This window comes from Poecilia reticulata, chromosome 5 (genome assembly GCF_904066995.2).
Source record: "Poecilia reticulata chromosome 5, P_reticulata-male-v2, whole genome shotgun sequence".
In the NCBI taxonomy this organism is placed as follows: Eukaryota; Metazoa; Chordata; class Actinopteri; order Cyprinodontiformes; family Poeciliidae; genus Poecilia; species Poecilia reticulata.
The window spans coordinates 16,072,477-16,095,073 of record NC_088834.1 but is presented as its reverse complement, the minus strand read 5'-3'; the positions used below and the strand labels follow the sequence as shown (position 1 = coordinate 16,095,073).

Here is a 22,597-nt window from a genome sequence, read left to right as displayed (position 1 = left end):
AAATAGGGAAAATAATGTTTCAGTCATTCTACTTTTCATGAAGTTCTTGATTTAAGATAACATTTGCATCTTAAACTCAGTTGTGACTTCAACTGAGTTTACTGACTGTTGAGAAAAATTTAAAACACTTTCTGAAGGTTTTTTAAATTTTTTTTTATTGAGAACTGAAGTTGCTTTTTTGTACCCTTTAAAATGTACCCATTTCTCAGCTAAATCAGATTTTGACAACACAATTTACACCATCTGAGTTGCTGGAATGGGTTTTGGGCAACGACTCTGTCAGTCAACCGGGAGGAGAGAGTCAACGTTTACTAGTGAAGACTTGCACAAGTCAGATGCTGCATTCAGTTTATCTCAGAGTTAGAAAGGCTTTCATATCGAAGCTGAGATCGTTCGAGCTGTAAATAAAAACTGAGATTTGCTGGTTGTTTAGTGGAAACTATTATCAGATTACAGAACAAACAAATATACTCCTCTGTAGTTTGCATATTTAAACAATAAAAGGCACATGTTCACAAATAGACATTTCATAGCACAATATTTGTCAGTGGTGTATTGAGATGAAAATGCTAATAAATGGTAAAACTTCACTATATACCATGTGGCTGGGAATGTTGGGTAAGTTCAAATATTCCCAGTGGGGAACTCTGAAAATCTGATTCCAGAGATCCGAGAGAACGCAGAAGAAGTACGCCAGGAGAGACGCGTGCAGGAAGAGACCTGCAAAAGATCCTATCATGACTGCCTGCAGATCAAATTTTCTTTTTTACTCACTGAATGCCAAAGGAGACAAGAGAAACCCCGACCACCAAGAGATCCAGGAGGTTAAAGTAATTCCTGCAGAATGCTCCCTTATGGAGAAAAGCTCCATATGTTGTCATCTGAGGAGAGGACAGATGGTATTAAAGGCGCAAAAAAAATTACAGCTTTTTTTATACACAAACAGTGTTACATTTCATACTGCAGAGGACTCAAACACAGCCGATATAAACAGCTTAAACAGGAATATTCTCAGCACTCAGAGTCCTGCAGTCAAACACACGCACACACTTCTCCACACTCTTTTAGATCACTCTGATTTGGGGTGGCGAGCTCACAGCAGTGAAGCAGGAAGGCTAACTCTACTATCGCCACCCCCACGGCCCTTAAAAACATGAATGTAGTAGTAAGTCATTTATTTCGCAATCCGCTATGGAATGAGGCAATCAAACATGCATTTTGTTGCCATGAAGTCAAACCTGTAACAGCTGTATTTATAGGGATTGGAAACCGGAAATGGCCTTACTGTCACATTCATGTTGGCCGTCCTCTTAAAGCACATTCTGATATGTTCTTTAAATGCTCAGATTAAACTGGAGGCAGCTCCCAGTTGAAACTTTGCAGTTCAGCAGGCAGAGAAGAAATAACCAGCCAAAATAACTCTTCTTCAAATAATGAAAGTAAAATGCTTGTTTTCCAAGCACATATAAATGTGAAGCCCTGCAGAAAGGCCAAGACACAAGACTGCTAACTAAGAGCGCTTGAGAATATGAAGGTCGAAAGCAGTAAGGTCATCAATTGTTTATTATTTTTGCCTGAACGGCTGCAGAGGCGACTTCACATTGATATGCAGCCAGTCGGGGAAAGCAGACTGAACCATGCTCGGCAGGAACATGGTTGGTTGTGCCCCCTCTTTTATGGTAATTCTGAAGAGCAGTCAGTATGATAAGCATGGAGCTTCGTAGCTTTGACTGGAGCTGGCTTTATGCTGTTACAACACAAACCCTGACCTCAACTTCAGCCAATGCCTTCGAAAATGTCGGAACACCCCATAAAATTTTGTTGCAAGGCAAACAGAGGTTGCATCTTGTTTTCCACATTTCCACCAAAAATTGTTTCAGCGATGACTGCCCCAATGATGTGACACCCAAGTGAGAATAATGTCATGTTCATGAGATGTTTCCTTCCCCCATGAGAAGCTCTTTGATCAGGATAATTTAACAAATCTCGTGTTAATGTTAGTGTGTGCAACCAAAAAGTCCAAAATAGTAATTTTTTTGCTTTTTAAAAGAGGTGCCATGAAGAATAAAAGCAAATAAGAGAAAGGAAACAAACAAGCTAGGTTGCACTGAGTGGCAGGTGACACACAAGGAGAGAATGCAGCAAGGCTCTCGTTGTCACTCTATGGGGTTACCTTCAATACGATCTCAAATGTAAACATACTAGTGAAGACATAATCTGCATAGCCTAGGACCTGGAAGGCAACGAGACGTTTGGAGTGTTATTGGAATGAGGTTAGTGACAGCACAGACAGGGGACACAGGGCATTTACCTTCAACACGATCTCAACAGTAAAGATAGCGGTGAAAGCATAGTCAAAGTAACCAAGTATCTGCAAAAAGCAATGTAGATGTTTAACAAAGACAGTCATCATGCAGCTTTATACATCATAAACAAGATGAAAGAAAGGAGTAAATATTTAAGCATTTACAAAGGAGGATTACCAAGAGTTACTTCACTCAAACAGAGACTCTATTGCATTTAAAAGAGAAAATTAAACATCCTACCTGAGAATTTAAAATCGGGACCACACTAGTGTTTTTGCTGGATTTAGCTCATAAGAGATTTTTTTTCTTTTTGAGTTTGCTTTAAAAAGTTTCTGTCAGACCACTCCTACCTTGTCAGGTAAGCAGTTTTATCTAAAAAGACGTCTGACAAAAATCTCAAGATAACAAAATTAAATCTACTTTGTAAAACATCAAGTCTTCCTTATGAAATATGGGTTTTGCTTATAAAGAACCCATATTTTGTATAATCTGTGAGAAAGAGAGTAATATGTATTGTTCTATTTCATAAAGACAAGGTGAATTAAATTATGCCATGGTGCCACATATGTTTTTTCAATACTTTATAATCTCCAAACAATCTTGGTCTAAAGAGCTGTGAGAGCCCATTGACGGTCAAATAACATTAGCTACTGCCATGTCAGCCTGCCTAAGCATTTGACATGTTGAGGTGAGTGAATCTTTACCAGGGTAGACAGAGTGTCTTCGTACCATAGATTCAGTCATGTCATTAGTAGGTCAAAGCAATAAAATTTACACAGCACTCATGCATAGTTTGCATTTGCTACAAAGCGTTTTAAAACGCTGAAACAATCCACATGCCATGTCTACTGTATCAGATGCATGAAAAGGTAATGCCTTCGAGCCCCATATTTTCAGTTCATACACCATTGAAACACATGAAAAATAGAGTAAGGCTATAAAAAAAAACCCCTGAAACTTAGTTTGCAGAAAGTTGTATTTAGTTTGAATAAAAGGAACTCCGTGACCTGATCATTTTCACATTTTGTAAACTTTTTTCTACAAACTCTCCTCAACTGTGGATTCTCAAGCTCTGAGCTTGATACATAAAAGAAACAGTACATTTATGTGGATATTCATTCAAGTAATTAAATCCAAACAAAAATGTATAAAAGTTAATCCTAAATTCTAGGATTTAAAACAGATCAGAAACTGATCAATAATACGAGCACATTCTATTTTTATGCTTACTTATGTATCTTATATTTTCCAGATTAACTCCACTGGGAAGATTGTGTACTTTTGATGCTCAGTGAGGAACAGTGTGTCCTCATTAAAAGGAACATTGTCCATGCATTCAAGACATTTTTGCTGAAGTCCAACTAAATAAAATGTAAAAAAAATGTTACATGACCTTTTGAAAAAAGACAATTTATCATTTTGCTAAATATCTACAATAGGATATTTGTTGTCATTTTAACATATAGCCGTTTTATATGTACATTTTTCAATAAAGAAAAAAAACATTTTTAATATATATGGGTTGGATATATTTTAACTTAATGATAAGAACAATATATCTAAAAAATATTAGCAGTACATTTAATGTTGTTCTGTTGTGGTCAGAGATGTCACAAATCTCACATGTTTTCTAGTGATGTCTGCTAAATATTTTATACCAATAGTTTGTGACTTTATGTACTTTGTGTAAGCTGCATTAAAAGCAGATGCTTTGGTAAAAACAAACTTTATAAATGAGTGGCGCTTCAGCGCAGCAACTGCAGCGGGAACCATAGTTTGTTTGCTGCTGCTCATAAAGATGAGGATCAGGTCAGGACCAGGAGCGCTCTTTCTTCTGTCTCGTTTCTAAATCACATCTGGATTGCTTTTTGCGATTTTTGTCATTTGCACCGGCAGAAATAGGTGCAGATGAATCCATCTGGTCGACTTTGTGCTCCTGCATGTATTTAATGCAATTTACTTTGTGAATCCAGTAAAAATTACAGAGCAAAACAACTACAAACATTGGAGGAGATTTCCCAGCAAGTATTTAGAAACTGATCTACATAGTAGCTTAATCTAATGTGGGAGTTCTTAAACCGAAATGTTTAAAGTTGCCTAAAAAACTTGCTTTTAACATAATTCTACTCAAACAGCACAAAAGAAGCTCCACTATTTCCCATTTTCACAGTTGTATTATCTACATAAAAATATTAATCAGAGTAATCCTGGTCCTTAAAAACAGCAATCACATTTTTTCTAAAATAATACTTTTTATGAAGATTTTTACAGAATAACTTATCAACCTACCACCTTTATCTAAGTTTATCAGTTCTTAGGTAATTATGAGATATCTAATTTCTTTTATTTTACTGTTAATCTTTTCATAGCACACATTTTAACACAGTTTGTGCCTTTTTCCTGTGTTTCTGTCCTCAAAGACAGTGCAGTTCTTTTTTCTTTAAAGCAGTATGAATATTATGAATGCTGCTACAAAAAAGGTTTCTGTCTTGACCTCCTGGCTGCGTCTTCAGGGACATGATGCCAGATAAATGCCAAATTTACTTTGATAAATTAAAGTTTTCATACAAAAAGATGATTTTAAGTTGGCCATATCTAATTGTTACAAAATATGATCAGGGATTTGTGAGAGTAAACTGTAAAACTAGACTTTTTGCCTCTCACTGGATTAATACAAACATTTTTTTCCACAAAACTCCAACATCTATTCTTTCATATATTCAGCTATTATTTCTTAATTCATCACATGTTAAAACAATTCAATAATTGGCAGATTAAAAAATGAAAAATTTTCAGGTAAAAATAAAGGCTTTAGAAAGAACTCTAGAATATATTTGCTTTACACTCAGAGAGCTAAAACATGCAAAAACCAAGAGTGGGATCATTTGACGAGACTAAGGAGTGTCAAACAACATTTATTACCTGACAAGTGATTAGTCCAAAGTGTTACTTCTTCTTCTGGTCTGTGCTAAATGTGTATTGGTTGTGGATATAGTTTTTTGTTTAAGCTTTGCAGACTTACAATGTTGCGGGCGGAGAAGTTGCGGATCGGGTCTTCGGCAGCGAGCGACACGGAGCTGAGCATGATGAACACCAGGATGAGGTTGGTAAATATGTGGTGGTTGATGAGTTGGTGACAAAACACTCGCACCCTGGAAGAAAGAACAACAGCCAATCACATATCAGAGAGATACTATATGCAACTTTATGATTTTAATGTGGAATAAATCTTCAGTGCTGGGTGAAGTATATATTTTTTTGTTTTTATAGGTTGAGCATTGGTTCACCGATGATGTAAGTGTGTCTTACGGGTTTGTGTTACTGAAGATGAAGAAGGCACTTCCCTCTGGGATCGGAATGATCTTTTCCTTCTTTACCAGGTCAGCGATGACCGGGCGAGGACCTGATGGAACCTCTGGGTCTTCTTCATCTCCTCCATTCTCATCATTGTCCTCTTCCTCTTCTTCCTAATAATAAAAATATATATATATATCAGAAAATGTGAACAATTGTGTTACAATAAATTGGTATATTAGTTTTTGTTTGGTCGTTGAACGAACTGTGATAATACCTTTTCATCTTTCTCATCTTCCTTTTTGTCACTGTAAGTTACAGGAAAAATTTATAGGTACTTTTTCCACACATGTGGCAATAATAATAATAATAATAATAATAATAATAATAATAATAATAATAATAATAATAATAAACAAAAATATGGTAGAAAGAAATAGTGAGATCAGGTCCTCACTCTTTTTTGTCTCCTTCATCTGTGTTGAGTGATTCTGCATCTGCCAGGTTGTCCACAGCGATAGCCAAGAAGACATTCAGGAGGATATCTGAGCAGAAAGGTCAGTAAAGAATAACCCTCTGATGTAAAAATAAAGAAAGACTCCACAAACCACATTTCTGAGGTGCTGAAATCCAAACAGTATTAAATAGTAGCAACATGAGCGCCAGGATGAGTCAGGATACAGTTTCCGCATATGAAGAGAATGATGAAGTAAAAACACACGACCATCCCGCTGGAGGAGGGGCCTCCGTACGCCTGGATCCCATCGTACATGACAGCGTTCCAGTCTTCTCCGGTCAGGATCTAAATGCATTATAGTACTTAGTGAGACTCAAAGAGGCTGAATGCATCTGCCTGCCACACTTTTCAGATTTTCTTTAGTGATCTATCCTATGAAATCCCACCAAAAGATTTGTATTTGTACTTCTACCAAATGTGGAAACATTAAAAAACACTGAATAGCAACATATCCACAACAAAAACTTGTAGTTTGAGAAATATTTTAAACACTGTGTCTGGAATATAAATTCTCTTCTGTTTTCCACTGCCTGAAGCACAGAGTCAACATTTGTCAGCAATAAACTTCATATAAATTCTGGAAAAAAAAGATGCTTTTAAATGTGCTGCACCTAACGTCAGAACTTAAAAGACAGGAAATGAAGGATATGGTCTAGAATAGATGCCAAAGATCTCCATAACTTGGAGGCTGAAACATCTAATTGTAATGTCGTTTGAATGAAAATGTCAACATTGTGTAGTTTGATTGTTGGAAGTTGTTGTGCCTTACTTATCTTTGTGTTGTTCAGGGTAATGAAAAAAAAAGACTCTAAACAAGCTTTTTGATGAAGTCTAATCATAAAAAAATTACCTGAAACACAGTGAGGAGGGCTTGGGGAAAGTTGTCAAAGGTGCTTCTCTTCGTCTGGGTTTCGTCAAAGTTGAACTTCCCACCAAACACCTGCATGCCCAGCAGGGAGAAGATGATGATGAAGAGGAAGAGGAGCAGCAGCAGGGAAGCAATGGATTTCATTGAGTTGAGCAGAGATGCCACCAGGTTACTCAGAGACTGCCAGTGCCTGTGAGGGCCGATTGAAACAAGAGATTACCTGAATAAATAAACAGCACAGTGGGGGGACACACCAACAAACAAGAGTAACAAAATAAACTCACCGCGTGACCTTAAAGATCCTCAGAAGACGGACGCAGCGAAACACAGAAATTCCAAGAGGAGACATGATTTCCAGCTCGACCAGAATGGTTTCAGTGATTCCTCCGCACACCACAAAGCAGTCAAAGCGGTTGAACAAGGACACAAAGTAGGCCTGGAGTCCCAGACTGTACATCTTCACTAACATTTCACATGTGAAGAGGGCCAGCAGCAACTTGTTAGCCACATCTGAAAGAAATAAAAACATCATTTCAACCTTCAGAAAGACACGGTCAATTTTATTTGATGGAGTTAATCAATTTGACTTTAATTTCCATTAATCAGAAAAAATACTTAAGCATCTTTTCATTGAAAACTCAGTGTGACAACATAACTAAAGTATTGATTTAAACTTACTTGGTTAAAAAAACAATAAAAAATCAAATGAGAAAGTTTTCAACAAAAATTAAGTGTAAATATATGTATATTTCTTTGTTCTCTTACTGTAACCGATATTATTTTGTATCATATGGATCTCTTGAACATAAAAAACATGCTTTGTGTAAGAAAAAAAAACCCAAACATTAAGGAGTAAGACGCAAAAGACAAAAAAAATCAAATCAAAAGTGTACATAAAAACAATTAGACTGAATTCAGTGTAGGCCGGTGCACAGCTGAGTGTAGATCGACAAATTAAACATCCATATCATTGTTACCCAAGCTGTTATATCGGGCTAACCTGGTTAGAAGATAATCACAATCTTTTGATCTCAACCTTTCATTATTTCATCCCTCCTCTCTCCCTTCTTTTCTCTTTATCTCTTTCACACCTTCATCCTTATCTTCCTCATCCCTTGCATCCCTCCTTGCTAGCTTTATTTGCTCTTATCACTCTTCACTTTCTTGTTTCATCCCTCTCATCCCACATCTGTACAAACTTCATTCCTCCCCTATTATCTCTGATATTTCTAATCCCTATTTATCTCATCCTCCATCCATCCTAATCTTTTCATCCCTCTCTGTTTTTCATGTTTCTCATCCTCTATTGTCCATCATCTCTACTTTGTATTATTTGCTCTGTTTTGCTCTAGGTAAAGCATCTATAACAGTTACCCAGATTATCATAAAAAATCCTCAAAAAAACCCCCCAACAATTTAAAAGTAGTGATGTGGTTCTTGTTAGAAGACAGACGTGTCTGTGTATTCAGATCGTACCCTGAACTTGTGTTAACCACAGAGGCTGGTTGTAATGCTCCGATGAGATGGTGAGCGTGTTGAGGAACACCAGGATGATGACCAGCCAGTAAAAAGGTACAGACTTCACAGCCAAACGGCACTTCCTGCGGCAGAACCTGTTCCAGCGGCGCCAGCGCCGACTACAAAAGGAGAGGGTATGATAAATAAAACCTTAAGTTAAGAAAATACAAACCATGCAGTCTTGATACTACAGCACAAGCCTCAAGGGGACTGTGCGAGTAGAATTTTGCAAGTCATAGTGAACAGCAAATGAGCTAAAAACACTGAGTAAGGCTTTTCTATAAAAATACTTTAAGGTACATGCTGACCTTATGAAAGCTGCTAATTTATCATCCCCAGAAAGAAAGAAAAAATATTATGTATAAAGTAAAGCAAGAGCCGCTAACAGGCTAATAGTCACATATGATCACAACTTATACCAGAAGCTTTCTGCACTAGAAGATGCACCTAAAAAATATACTGACCTGAACTTTGACTTTGAGATTTTCTGACTGAAAGAAAAAACAAACATGAGTTTAGAAAACTGTTAGCAGTACTGAGAGATAAAAGCTGTGAAATCCCATTGTGAGTTAAAGGTTTAAAGCAATGTGGACTAGCTGCAGGTTGCTCTGTACTGACCACAAAGGTCCACAGCAGGGTGTCTTTTCATCCTCTCCATTCTGATTCTCGGTGTTCACAGATTCTGTTTCACTGGCTGGAACGCTCGCTGCGGCAGCACACAGAACAACCATTAGCAACTATAAAATCACACGCTGCTTGTTTTTTTTTTTTATTATTAATATACAAACCACACCAAAAAGTGCAAACAGAAAGAACATTTCCTTGTGATTCGTAAAGTTTAAAGAAAATCTGGAAAGTGTTTGATCACTGCTGAACAGTAAATAGAAGACAGTCAAAGATCTCTGATTGTGCAACAAGAGCATCCATAGAGACAAAAAGGAGCAGCTGTGTTTCTGTCATCATCAGTATCATACTGAAGGCGCTGCAAGGCAGTCAAGTTACAGGCAAATACACAGCTGCTATACCAGGGACAACCAATACTAAAAAAATAAATGAATAAAAATAACATGGAAGACATTGGAGAGACTAGGTCGGAGCTCCCATTACTTGTCTTTGAAATGCTGCTACACTTGATTTACTATGATATAAAGACAGACTGTGGCGACACTCGATGAGTCGTGTGAAATGTCTCGGCTCTTAAATTCAGGTGCTTCTGCTGAGCTTGTGTGGGGAAGTTGTCTTTGATTCCTGAGCTTTCAGACAGCTTTCAGCTCTGAAAACAGTGCTGACTGCTGGAGTCGTGATCTGGGTTTAGCCCCGTTTCCCATATTCAGACTTTCGCTTTTAAACTAGGGCACACGGTGTTAAGTATGTTAAGTGGCTGCTACTGTGCACAGATCTATTATCACAAAAAAACTGTCTCATTTATTGGCTGACATGTAAGGTTAAGGGAAATTATATGGAAGTGAAGGTGTACTCTTTAGGCTGTCCACTAGTAAACCATGCACAGTGACAAACATACAGTAAACCAGTCTGTGCTGATTTTATAAGTAATATAGTACTATTATTAGTAAATACACAAGAGGAAATTTTTATCTTGAAAAGTTTTGACTGTGGCTCACATTGCTGAAAACTCAAAAATAAAATGTTATTCCCAATCAGTGAATGCATTGTGTTGAGTTGATAACATCTACAATCTTCAGTGATATTACTAATTAAAAAGGACCTAATTTAGCTATTTTTAGCTCCAGCGAGGAGTTTAAAGGAAGTCAGAGGAACCAGAGATGAAAGAGGGTATTTTGTTCGACATGTCAACAAGCTGTGGTTCATTCAAGCTGTGAGAGAGAAAAACGTTATGCAGATAGCAGGAAGGCTGTATTATGAGGGGCCGCTTAGGACAATATCTATGTTTTGTCTTTTACACTACAAAAGCCTCACGCACACTCCAAAAAATCTGTGTGCAAGTTGTTACTACAATGTATGTGTGCGAGAAAGATAAAATGTGTGTGCATGTGTGAGATGTTAGGACAGTGTATGTGTGCGAGAAAGATAACATTTGTATGCGTGTGTGACATTTTAGTAGTATGTATATGCAATTTGAGCATTTTTTGAGTGCGCGTGAGTTTTTTTGTAGTGTGTGAGAGACAAAACATAGATTTTGTCCTAAACGGCCCCTCATACTGTATGAGGGCTTCACCTTCTGACTTTTACTCGGCAGTCTTTTGGAAATCTCACAGTTAAGATAAGGGTCAACATTTTGCATATTCCCAGAATAAAAAAGAAGGATGCTATTTTTGTGATGCTAACCACACTAGCAGCACAACTTACTTTCAAACAGCAAAAGCTGTTTGGAAGATTGAACACTAATCATTTTGTCAATGTTTCAAAGTATTAGCAAAACTCTTTTTTTCAGTGACAAAGATCTATGTAAACCATAGCCACTTAAATAAAAAGGAATGTACTTTTAAAGCTGTTTCTACTGAACATAGTCTTAAATAATAGTTCTTAAAAAGGAAAGGAATCACAATCTGTCAGAATTGGTATCACAAGGCCAAAGCTTTTCAAAAACTGGAAACTGGAATCAGTAACAAAGCTTATAATGATGCATTTAAAATGATCCGTGTTGTCAGTATGTAAATTGAGGAGCTGGGCTTAAGGTTAGTGTTTATACAACTGACTTTACAGCATCAGCAGCAAAAGGTTAGAGGTTTTCAAAGTTTTATCTATCTCAAAGACATCTGGCTGCAACATGTCCCCTCAAGGTAAAATGAATAAAGTACCCTAATTATCTCGCTATGCTTTGGTTAATAGGAACTGCATTTCGCCTGAGCCTGCAGCATATGGTGCAAAGTAATATCAACCACTCATCTTTTCAACGCTTTTGGGTTTTTACTATAATCATTTAAGAAATGTAATTCCAATTTGTGCCATCTGGCTATGAGATTAGATCTTAGCAGCTTGTGTTACAGCATGTATCTGTGTATAAATATCCCATTTAAGAAAGTTATTTTTAACGTATAAAAATAAGTGTCCCATCCAAAGGGGGAAAACTATCTCTCTCCCTTTCTAAAAAATAAGGGCTGGGATGTAAAATATGAGTTTTCAAGCATATTCCCTGACTTTAGTCTACAATAAACGCTCGTTTTTAAGAAACTAAAGAGAATTTGTTTCACCAACAGATACAAAAAAACAAAAGGATAAGAATTAAAAAGTATTTTTATATATTGTGAGGAAGCAGATCACCAGAGATAATTTGTTTTTTCATTTGTTTTGTAGGGATAACATGCTACTTTCAGTAACTCAGCATTTTCCAAGGACAATTCATACCTAAAACTGTTTCTAAATATCAGCACAGGTTATTTATTTACATCATGTGATAAAAACAACAGACACGTACAGATTGGGCACACACAGACACACTAAGCTTGAGAACACTGGAGGGAGAACCACAGAATTTACCATGAGTGTCGGACGACTGGCTGAACCACCCAAACCTTCCTTTCTTCTTCTCGGTGAGGTCAGCCAGAGTCACCCCTTCATGTGCAATGCATGCAAGCCCCCATGCATTCAGACACAACGGCACAGCAGAGGGACATGGGGAGGGCGGGGAAGAGGGCGAGAATGGGCTGCTATCAAAATGGGTCAGAGCAGACAAGCACCACAGGACAACAACAGTATTCAAAATATCAATATCCAACAATGACAAAAGCAGCAGGAGTCACACTGGACTGCAGACACTGAGTAGGGCAGAAGAACAACAACGGAGAGCAGTTAGTCACAGGAAGCATCTGGAAGTGATGAGAACCTGGACTAACATGCGAACATGTTAGCTGCAGGGACTCATGGAGACCCGACTGACACGTGAAGCTGGATGAAGATGGGATTTTTGAGCGGAAAAAGGTGTGGACCATCGGCCTTCTGGGAAAATATTCAGAGTGTGAAACTTAAAAAGTAACATAGAATGAGGAACTGAGCAATGGGTGTGGCAATCGCAGTTGGAACTCATGAATGAATATGCAAATGATGCAATAAGCTGTAATCACCATTTTCAAATACAAGGTGAGACCAAAGCATGTTGTCGCTTCTGCATCATGTTTTGGAACTTAAAGAAAGAAGATCTGGATTGAGAGTTTTTCTTCTGCTAAAGTCATCTGTTAGATTTTTTTTTCTCTCTGATGAAATTATATATTTTGTCAAGATTTAGTCCAAGCAAAACTCACTGGTCTAAAAAAGTCCTAAGATTAGCTGTGGAAATGTAAAAGGGCCTTAAAGCAAAACTCAAAGACAGCATTATTTGATTTAGTAATGTCAATTAATTTCTATATTTAGTTAAATGTTCTGGAAAACACCTTAAATATTTACAAAATATTTTGGACACTTTTCTTAAATAATTGTGATGATTATGAAACTGACAACAACACACTTTTTTAAATCCCTGAAAATATTCAGGAGTGTGTAACCTTAAATTTAACTATATATTATTGGAAAATACATTTAAAACAATGTGATTTATTGTATTCTACTTATTCTACCTGACAGTCATTTTCTAACATCCTGAGTTCAGCTTTTTCTTTGCACATCTTGTGTTTGAAGAGCCTCGTTTGCCTGTAGGTTGTAGCGCAACGAGTTCATTTGGTCACCAGGAAATGTGCCACTCCGTGAGTGAAGCCCAAAGCTTTTATGCCAACAAAAAATGAATGCTCCTGAATATTTTCCTTAATAATCCAAGTTCAGCAATGTTCTTGTGAGAGAGAGACAGCAGAGGACGGTTGCTTACGGTTTCTCTTGCTCCCCTCCTCAGCCTCGTCCTCGTTGTCAGGGTCAATATCTTCAGCCTGAGTGATCCAGTCCAGGTAGCCCTTCAGGTCCTCCTCCAGCTGCTGCTTCTCACGCAGCTTCTGGAAGTCTCCTCGAGCTTTAGCTTTCTCTCTCTCCTTAGAGAACTCTCTGCAATGTGGAAGCAGCAATCATAGACAAAAACAAACATACACATACAAAGATGCGCATGAGTTAATGCAAACACAAACAAAACAAGCGTTCACAGCAAACAAGAGAGGCTCTTTCACACAATAGATAATATCTGTGTTTTCTAGCATTAAATTGTCTGATTTATTGGTTTTTTGGGGGGCATGGCTTAACATTTCAGTTTGTGTTTTTCTGAACTCTTGCCACTGGAGGGAGATGCGCACCTTACAGAGACGGCACAGTGCTATAAATAGAGTCCAGCAATACAGTAGCGTATCCTTGAGGCGATCGTCTTAATCATACAGAAAAGGTACATTTCTACAATTTTATGAAAACATGCAACACTCACATTAAATAATTGCTTATAGGAATTATTAAACAGTGAAACTATGAAAGAAGAAAAATGTTTATACTAAGACAAATACACATTTAGGCTGATATAATGACCAAGTTAAATACTTGACAATTACGCAACATTTAGGTGACTAAAGCACAAGGTGCAAAGAGAAATGTCTTAACCAGTGAGGAAGCTGCTCAAAAACGTTAAGACGTAAAGTAAGCGAAAAGATAACATCAATTTAAAACCTTCTGCAGGAACTTCTCGTCCACCTGGTGTGACAGCTCTGTCAACCTTAATGGATTTCTAAAAAAGGAAAATTAAACTCTCCTTCCTACTGGTCAACCAGCTAGAGTTAAATCTACTGTAACACCCCGCCCGGCGCTGCAGCGACGGGAAAGCAAACCGGGGTTTGAGAGAGCTTAGCAGCGCAGAGGGAGTGAAGGGCGAGGAACAAGATTAATTTTTCTCTCATAAGATGACTGGGTCTGGGACAGGCTGAAGGCAGAAATGTTCACAATGCAGCTGTCATAGACAGGATGTAATAGTTTAGAATCAAAACAGCTGAGAAATTTACCAGCACATTACAGGTGAATTAGAATATTTCTGAAATGTTTAGTAAATAGATTACTGAAATGAAATATTATAGGTTTAATACATGGTTGTATTTTGACATGCTTTTTTCTGTTAATGGTGAACATTATGGCTTACAACTAATGGAAACAGACAAAAAAAACCACCAATAGAGGGATTTTCAACACAAAAATATCACCTTCCTGAAAAGTCCAATGAATAGAATCATAAACAAGATTGTTGATTGTTGATAATTCTCCTGGTGAAGTCACTGACATGCTACATGAGCAGCATTAGCCACAGTGTCACTGCTAAAGAAGTTTACAGAGTGTATCAATGGGAAGTTCAGTGGAAGAAAAAACTGTGGTATAAAAAGTTGTTTAAATAACAGTGATAACAATAGCACTAAGAAGACTGTGAAGCAAAGCCCATGCAAACGTTTGGTGTAGATTCACCAAGTGTGGGCTGTGGCTAGTGCTTCAAGAGTCACGATCCAAGACATGGGATCCAAGACATCCAACTGTTTCCGCTTTATCCAAGTAAATTTAACCTAAAGCTAAGTTGAATTGAAAATGTGATGGAAAAAGGTGGAAGTTAAAACAAATGCTGACTAAGTGTGATTGACTGCCCAGGAAAATAGCCTGAACGAAATCCCATAGAGAAAATATAAGTTGAAATGAGGAACGCCAGATCCAACCATGTTGACTTGCTGAAGGTTTCTGCAAACTCGGCTCCACTAACACAACAGCAGAGCCACAGGCGGCTTGCCTCCATGTTATGGCACACTGATCCAGTATTTCATGCAAGAAGAGCCTCAACAAAGTATCGAGTGCATTAATAGGGGTCAACCTTTTTGTATAAAACACATTTTATAGTGATTTACAGAACCTGAACATTGGTTTATATTAGCTGTAACCGATAATGTTTAAAATTACCATAAGTTTCTTGAAATATATCACCATATAACTAGACCTGTCAAAATAAACAACAAATCAATTAATTACGATAAATTAAGAGAAACTCAATAATTTTTTCTTGATTTATCATTTTTCTCCGTTCTCTCCTTTTTTTTTTTTTTCTTTACCAAAAACTGAATGATAAAAGTATTCAGTCGTGTTTTGGTCTCAACTATCCCTTATGAAAGATAATTTTGTTTACATAGACTTCATAATTCATTTTATTTGTTGTTTCTGTTGTTTTCTTTCTTTACATTTCAAATGTCTTACAATTTCACTGTTTAAATGTTTATTGTAATTTAAAGTTTATTGATTCTTGAGAATGAGTTATTGCATTATTATGCCATTATTACTAGTATGCACCTCTGTTCTGCAGGTCAGTTATTAACTTATCATAATTTTATCATCACAATGGTAAACTGATTTATTATCCCAAACAGAGAAACATGCTTTCCACACTGCAAACCAAATCCACCGCACACGCTGCGTCTTACCCACTTAGCACACCTAACACAAGGTTTAACACGAAAAAGGAGCCCAGTATAATCAGGCTGACAAAGTAAATCCACGGCGTTTCAAATCCGATGGCATCGTTGACCTACGGGAGCCGAGAGCAGCCAGTTAACAGACACAGACACAAAGAGAAAACAGAGAACCTCCAGCTCACAAAAGAGCAGAAAGCCCCTGTCTTCAAAGAGAAAAAAGCTCTTACCCGCTCAACACACCCAAAACCAGGTTAAGAACGAAAAAGGAGCCGAAGATCACAAGACTGACAAAGTAAACCCAAGGAAGCTCAAAGCCCATAGCATCGTTCATCTGGAAAAGCAAACATGGAAGGAGAAGAAGAGAAGAGAGAAAAGAGGAAAAACGGAGTAAAATCAGTGGAAAAGACAGAATCAAGCTGAAAAAGTCATCTGTCTTAAAGGAGACATACTACAAAACTCATTTTAATTGTTCTAGCTTTCTTTGTTGCATTGGTTTTACAAGCAAATTTAACATAGTATCTCACTTCATTTAGGTGATAATGAACATTGTGAAAAAGCTCTAGAAACCTCCTCTTACCCTTTTTCTGTGAAAAGATGTTGCATTAATCCAGTTTTGGTATAAGCTATTCTTGTTTCAGCTTTTATTTAAAGATTGGTGATCGATTCTTAATTTTTACTCATTGCTATGAGCTGTATTTTAAAAATTGAATGATAAAAGTATTCAGTTGTGTTTTGGTCTCAACTATCCCTTATGAAAGATCATTTTGTTTACATAGACTTCATAATTCATTTTATTTGTTGATTTTTCTTTATAGTTGTTACATGACAAAATGTAAAAAAAAGGTCAAGGATTAAAAACCTGAGGAAAAAACAACTGTGAAGTCTAGGATTTATAGGGATGATACAATAAATACATTGTTTTAACTGCTAGATTACTATTAGGCAACTTAAATCTGTCTATCTACTTAATATATTTAGACACAACTTCCATCAGTATTTTACTATCTATGACATATTAGAGTCATCGACATAAATGAATTAAAATAAATTATTGTGCAAGATTGTAAAAATCGACCATAACATGTCTCTTTTAAACCAGATCTCATAAGAATATTGATAGCGCCAGATGAGTAGTAATAGGTTGATGAATGTGTTGAGTCATTTAGCCAATCAATCACATGCGAGTAATAGAAGGTGCCTCAGGAAATGATCATCACCTTCATCATCACCCTGTCAGTCACATTACTGTGGTTGAGAATGCATCAGTGTGTCAGCCACAGGTTATCAAGATGTGAGGCCAGAGCAGTACTCACCCAGTAGAGCACGTCTGTCCAGCCCTCCATGGTGATGCACTGAAACACCGTCAGCATGGCAAACAGAAAGTTGTCGAAGTTGGTGATGCCCCCGTTGGGGCCGTGCCAGCCTTCTCTGCACTGTGTGCCGTTGATGGGGCATTGGCGCCCGTGCCCTGAGATCGCACAGGGAGCTGGATCCTCCTCTGCTATCAAATCTGCAGAAAGATACAGTCAGTCATCGTTAGATGAAGGTAAGTCACCTTCACTTTTGATTTCTAGCCTCAGTTTACATTTAGCATTAAGAAGGCCACATGCAGACATGAAAACACAAGCATCATTCTGATTTACAGAAAAGATATTCTGTCATATTGTTACTAAGCCATGATTTTTTTATAATAAATTAATAAGTTTCTGTGTTTTCTGTCTTGTAATCCTGTGAACAGTTCCACGTGGGAACAAGGAAAGGTTAAAAAGTTTTGCTTTTAGGATTCCAGTGAATGGGAATAATCACTAATAAATGTACAAAACATTAAACAGTACTGAAAATTTAATACATTCTTGGAGGGTTTTGCCTGCATATTGACAAATTATCCAGGAGTTTAAATGAACCAAGAACAACATCTGAGACACTGCAGGCCTCATTTGACTTGATTAGGGTTTTCTTCATGATTAAACATTGAGACAGAGATTCGCCAAATTTGCATCCATGAGAAACATTCAAGGTCAAAACAAGAGCTAAGAAAAAGAACACAAAGGGCCATGCTAGATTTCCTAAAAGAAAAAAACAAAACAAAATAAAAGCTTTTTAAGAATCACTGAAAAGATTTTTTCAAATTTTTTTTAAAAAGGTGTTCATTAAGTCTTATTCCGTATGAAACTAAACTGATCAAAAAATAACAAACAATATCAGCAACCAAGATAAGGACTAGCTGTGTTGCTCCAGGACTAAGACAACCATGAAACCTGTTCCCTAGCAGACAACTCTGGACAATAGTTATCAGCACACCACCAAGTCCACCTCTTGATAACTTAGGTTTTGGCAACTTTAAAGCTTATTTTTCTTGGCATTCCAGGCATTCCATATGAAAAAGCTAGTTTTCATTTAAAAGTGGCTTTTTGTAGTCACTCAGGCTCATTTTGTCTGATATTAAGACTTGTTTAATTATCAAAAGCAGAAGGAATGGTCAAGAGGGCAAAATGCACTGTTTATGAATTCCCTACGAAGAAAATTAAATACATAAAAATTTATTAAAGTAAGCTGAATTGTCACAACTACAGTCTTTTGATCATTATAAAATAAAACTGGAGACAACTTGAAGCAAGTCACATGTATTCAACAAATCCTTTAAGTCCGTCACTATGATGTCATGATTTACTGAAATAAATGTAGAAAGAGCCTCAACATGTGTTTTTGGTAAGGAAAGCAGAAAAAGCTGTTCAAACACTACATTGACTGAAAATTGGGTTTGCTTTTATGAGTAAAAGAAAACCAAGAGGTCTCACCTGTGCCGCCTATATAGCAGGTTGCATGCATTTTACCGATGAAAAGCTCCAGGCCAATAATGGCATAGATGATGATGACAAACAAGACAAGGAGGGCGATGTGCAGCAGAGGAACCATGGCTTTAATGATGGAGTTCAACACCACCTGTAAACCTAAGCAAAAACGAAAAACAAACATATGGTAAAACAATGAGCTCTTGTGTTTTTGTTTCTTACCGCTAAATTTTTACATAAGTAGCACCAGATGGTAAAGAGTTTCAACCCTGCAGGGAATATAAGAAAAACATTTATGCAAATCTTGATGGCTTGGGTCATACAACTGAACATTCAGCACCCTGTGATGTTTATTAGGTAAAAATATATATTATTATAGCAGTGCAATACTAGTTTAAGTGTAAACTATATCTAAGTGCATTTAATGCAACCCACATACTTTTATTAAACCTTTAAAACCTTTAATCTCGTTTTGCTTTAACATACTGAACACCTGACCCTGAAGCGTTGATGAAGATACTGAATAGATGTTTTTGGTAAACAGTCCGCAGGGTCTGAACTTTTACTATCTGCACTTGCAGATGAATGATTTATTCACCTTCTGTTTTGTTCGGAATAAGGAAATTAAACTGTTTCACACACAAATATGCAGAGTATCTGTAGAAAACTTACTGGGTACTCCTGAGACCAGCCGCAGGGGTCGCAGCACACGGAAGGCTCGAAGGGCTTTAACGTCAAATCCACCGGGCTTACCCCCGTGGCCATGCGTCGACGGATGGCTACTTTCTCCGTCACCTTCTCCCTTCTCATCTTTGGTCAAAAATTCCAAGACAACACTGAAGAGTCTGCAACCAAAAACAAGTTTCCTCTATCAATATCTTCAGGACAGTAAATGCAGCATTTTTGTGTTTGAGCTTTATTCAAACACTATTTGATGAGGCCAAAAAAAAAAAAAAAACGGACATCAGATATTATGATTCATCTATAATTCAGGTCACTTCTAATGAAAAGTTAAGATGAATATTTGGTTTCCTTAGCTCCACACTAGCCATTGAAATCATAGTTACATTAAACAGGAGACAATTGTTTTCAAAGCATTACTGCTGGGCAATAAAACAATTTAAATATTTTATAAAGAAATAAAATGATTGTATAAATAATAAAGGTAGGTTTTAATATTCAATAAGACAGACAATACGCTTATCAGACAGTATGTGGACCACCATTTTTACAGCATTCTTACAAGATGAAAATGAGATTGCACACTGCAAAAATATCTGTATAAGGATATATATGTTTACTACAATATATTTGTACTTTTATATAGTTTTGCTAATGGGATTTGTACAGCATTGTTTTGCTGGTTGAGAAGGTGTAAAAGTCTTCTTTGTATTTTTTCAAGACAAGACAGCATGTCTAAAATAGCCTTTTAGACACTGGATTGATCATTTGAGTCTATATCACTATAAATATCAAAATTGTTCAGATGTATCAGTTGTGTATCTAAAACAGTAAAAAAGCAAAGACATTCAACATAATAACTGCTTCCTACTCTGGACTCAGAGTAGAATCAGATTTCACAATGAAGGAGGACACTTTGTTACACTCGTTTAGAGATTTCTCACCTAGCCAGGAGGGGGAAATCATTTTGACTTATCACTTCCAAGCTGTGGAGTAAAAACAGTGAATGAAGCTGCTGGTAGGAGCTGGAAGAAGTTCTGATGGCCTTTAAGCGCAGTCTGCTCCAACTTATGCTCCACTGAGTCACAGCTGCTGGACTAAACGCCCGCCAGTGGGGGTTTCACAAGACATCGGCTCAAGCTCACATATTGACAACTTTCTTTTATTGATGAAACCACAGAAGAGCCAAGCTGTCAGCAGTTGAAGCATCTTTTATGAAGGTTTTCAAATACCCGTTAAAGTCTAGTTGATAAATATATTTGAGCCTTTTTCTAGTAACATACAGAGCACTTACTACACAAATTAATTGGTTTAACAGATATGTTTCCATTGGTGAAATTAAAAGGTGGGAGACTGTTGACAGAAAGATTATCAATGGTGAGTTCCACAAATCTACCCTAGCAAACAGAATATCAAATAGAGAGGAAAAAAAACGTAAGAAGTCCAGTTTGCAATTTGACATAAATCATCAGGAGACAGAAAACATATGGAAGAAGGTTTTCTGATCAGATGAGATCCAAACTGTGGAGAAAAATACTCTACACGCTCCACTGAACACAACATCCCAATAATAAAACAGACATTTTCCACCTTTTCTGTATAATGAAAATTTTCAATTTCATATGTACAGCAGGATGAGGTGATCCTGCACACAGAGGCCAAATACAAACACAAAAAAACTATATAACATTTTATGTTTTTTGTCGGCAATTACACACAGCTGTGTTTTTGTCTATCACATAGAGCCCTATTTTATGTATTGAGGTGTTTGTGTTTTAAAGTTACAAAATACAAAACGGAGTATGAATATTTTTACATTACACATACCTTTGTAGAAAATGTCTTTTCTTATTTTTTGTTATGACATTTAAGATTTTATCAGTGACATTTCAGTATAAATTATTTTCACTTGAAAACATTGTTTCAGTGGAAAGTTGTACTTGTACCATTTGAAAAAGACCATTATCTATATTCCATCAAAACCATTTATCTGCTATAAACCATGAATCATCAAATGTTAAAGATGTTTCATTTGTGCAGGCATGCACTAAACCCTGTCAGAAAATGGACTGCACCTCTGACATCAGATACAAGCTGGATTATCTTGGTTTGTCATTTTGGTGGTTTATAGCAGCAAAAGTCACTCTTCATAGCAGAGGCAGCCTTCGTTGCATGTGACTGGATGGCAGATCAACACCGCATGCGGCACACAGACAGAGATCTGACCCAGCTACCCATCGGACTGTGCGTATTAGAGGAGAGATACAGGCAGGAGGAAAGGAAAGAAAGAGGAGGGTGGGGGGAAAAAGCTGTGATAAAGATGATAAGATAAGAATGTGCAGGAGACAGGAATAAGGGTGGAAAGGTTTGGGGAGCTAACAGCATGAACCATCAAAACTATGATATTAACGAGGAAGATGTATTGGTTACCATCATATTTTTTTATGTAATTTGAGGATCTTGTTTACTTGCTCTGGAAGCAATGCAATAATTAAGGGTCAAGGTCACATTCTGCTGCGCTGCACCAATACATGGGTAAAGATTCAAGCTTTAAAGGCTTGCATCTGATGTTTCCATAACAGTGTGTACAAAGTGACAATTATTTGAGCAAACTAAAAACAACCATAAACTTATTTCAGTTTGGGAAATTTGTATTTCATATTTTGTGCTGGTTATTTTTAAGACTTGCTAATATTTATTTTTATTTGTCCTTCATTTATACATTCTAAGAAAAAGAATAACAATTTGTTCTTCCCTGTGCTTTAAGAAACTATACCGTGTGGTATTAATGCCAACAAGCTGGAGACACAAAACAGAGCAGGATGGTAGAGAGTGAGTGAAGGAGTGGGAAAGATGTGAGGGAGAGTTGGAGAGGAGAATAAAAATGGAGAGATGGTGAGTCACTCCAGTGGTGGTAAAGCTCTGATTTATTCTCTCTGTCTTTTCTGGGTCACATACTGTGGGTGTTTGAGGGGCTCTATTAGCAGTTGGCCACTCGGAGCAGAGGCTTAAGCAACTTTAACTTCTCCTTCAGCAAATACTGTAAACTGTCAAACTGAAGCAAGGAAAAAGCACCCAACTAAAAATAACAAAACCCTTAGGACCTGATGCATAAATAAAAGGCACAAAATGTTAAAAGCAGCAATCAATGACATAAGGACTTACCCGATAACCACAATGACAAAATCCAGCATGTTCCAGCCATTTCTCACATATGCATTCTGGTGCATCACCAAACCATAAGCGATAATCTTCAGAAAGGTCTCAATAGTGAAAATGATGAGGAAGGCATATTCAACTGTTTC

General features: G+C 37.1%; 1 protein-coding gene across 13 annotated transcripts in view; it reads right to left on the bottom strand.

Annotated features, from left to right (window-relative positions):
• cacna1da (calcium channel, voltage-dependent, L type, alpha 1D subunit, a) overlaps nucleotides 1-22,597 on the bottom strand; it is a 76,844-nt gene that overhangs the window by 29,865 nt on the left and 24,382 nt on the right. For 4 of the 13 annotated variants that reach the window (XM_081607142.1, XM_081607145.1, XM_008409700.3 and 1 more), the window contains exons 4-23: nucleotides 22,458-22,597; nucleotides 19,284-19,456; nucleotides 18,618-18,770; nucleotides 17,133-17,329; nucleotides 16,047-16,150; nucleotides 13,281-13,450; nucleotides 11,963-12,037; nucleotides 9,122-9,209; nucleotides 8,968-8,994; nucleotides 8,462-8,622; nucleotides 7,270-7,495; nucleotides 6,968-7,175; nucleotides 6,282-6,402; nucleotides 6,058-6,145; nucleotides 5,878-5,908; nucleotides 5,616-5,773; nucleotides 5,329-5,458; nucleotides 2,312-2,371; nucleotides 2,174-2,233; nucleotides 775-881 (exon numbers count right to left, since the gene is read on the bottom strand). In XM_081607142.1, coding sequence (XP_081463268.1) covers nucleotides 775-881; nucleotides 2,174-2,233; nucleotides 2,312-2,371; nucleotides 5,329-5,458; nucleotides 5,616-5,773; nucleotides 5,878-5,908; nucleotides 6,058-6,145; nucleotides 6,282-6,402; nucleotides 6,968-7,175; nucleotides 7,270-7,495; nucleotides 8,462-8,622; nucleotides 8,968-8,994; nucleotides 9,122-9,209; nucleotides 11,963-12,037; nucleotides 13,281-13,450; nucleotides 16,047-16,150; nucleotides 17,133-17,329; nucleotides 18,618-18,770; nucleotides 19,284-19,456; nucleotides 22,458-22,597 — 2,477 coding nt within the window. The remainder of the gene's footprint in view (nucleotides 1-774; nucleotides 882-2,173; nucleotides 2,234-2,311; nucleotides 2,372-5,328; nucleotides 5,459-5,615; nucleotides 5,774-5,877; nucleotides 5,909-6,057; nucleotides 6,146-6,281; nucleotides 6,403-6,967; nucleotides 7,176-7,269; nucleotides 7,496-8,461; nucleotides 8,623-8,967; nucleotides 8,995-9,121; nucleotides 9,210-11,962; nucleotides 12,038-13,280; nucleotides 13,451-16,046; nucleotides 16,151-17,132; nucleotides 17,330-18,617; nucleotides 18,771-19,283; nucleotides 19,457-22,457) is intronic. The other 9 variants (XM_081607143.1, XM_008409709.3, XM_008409707.3 and 6 more) reach the window with 6 other exon arrangements.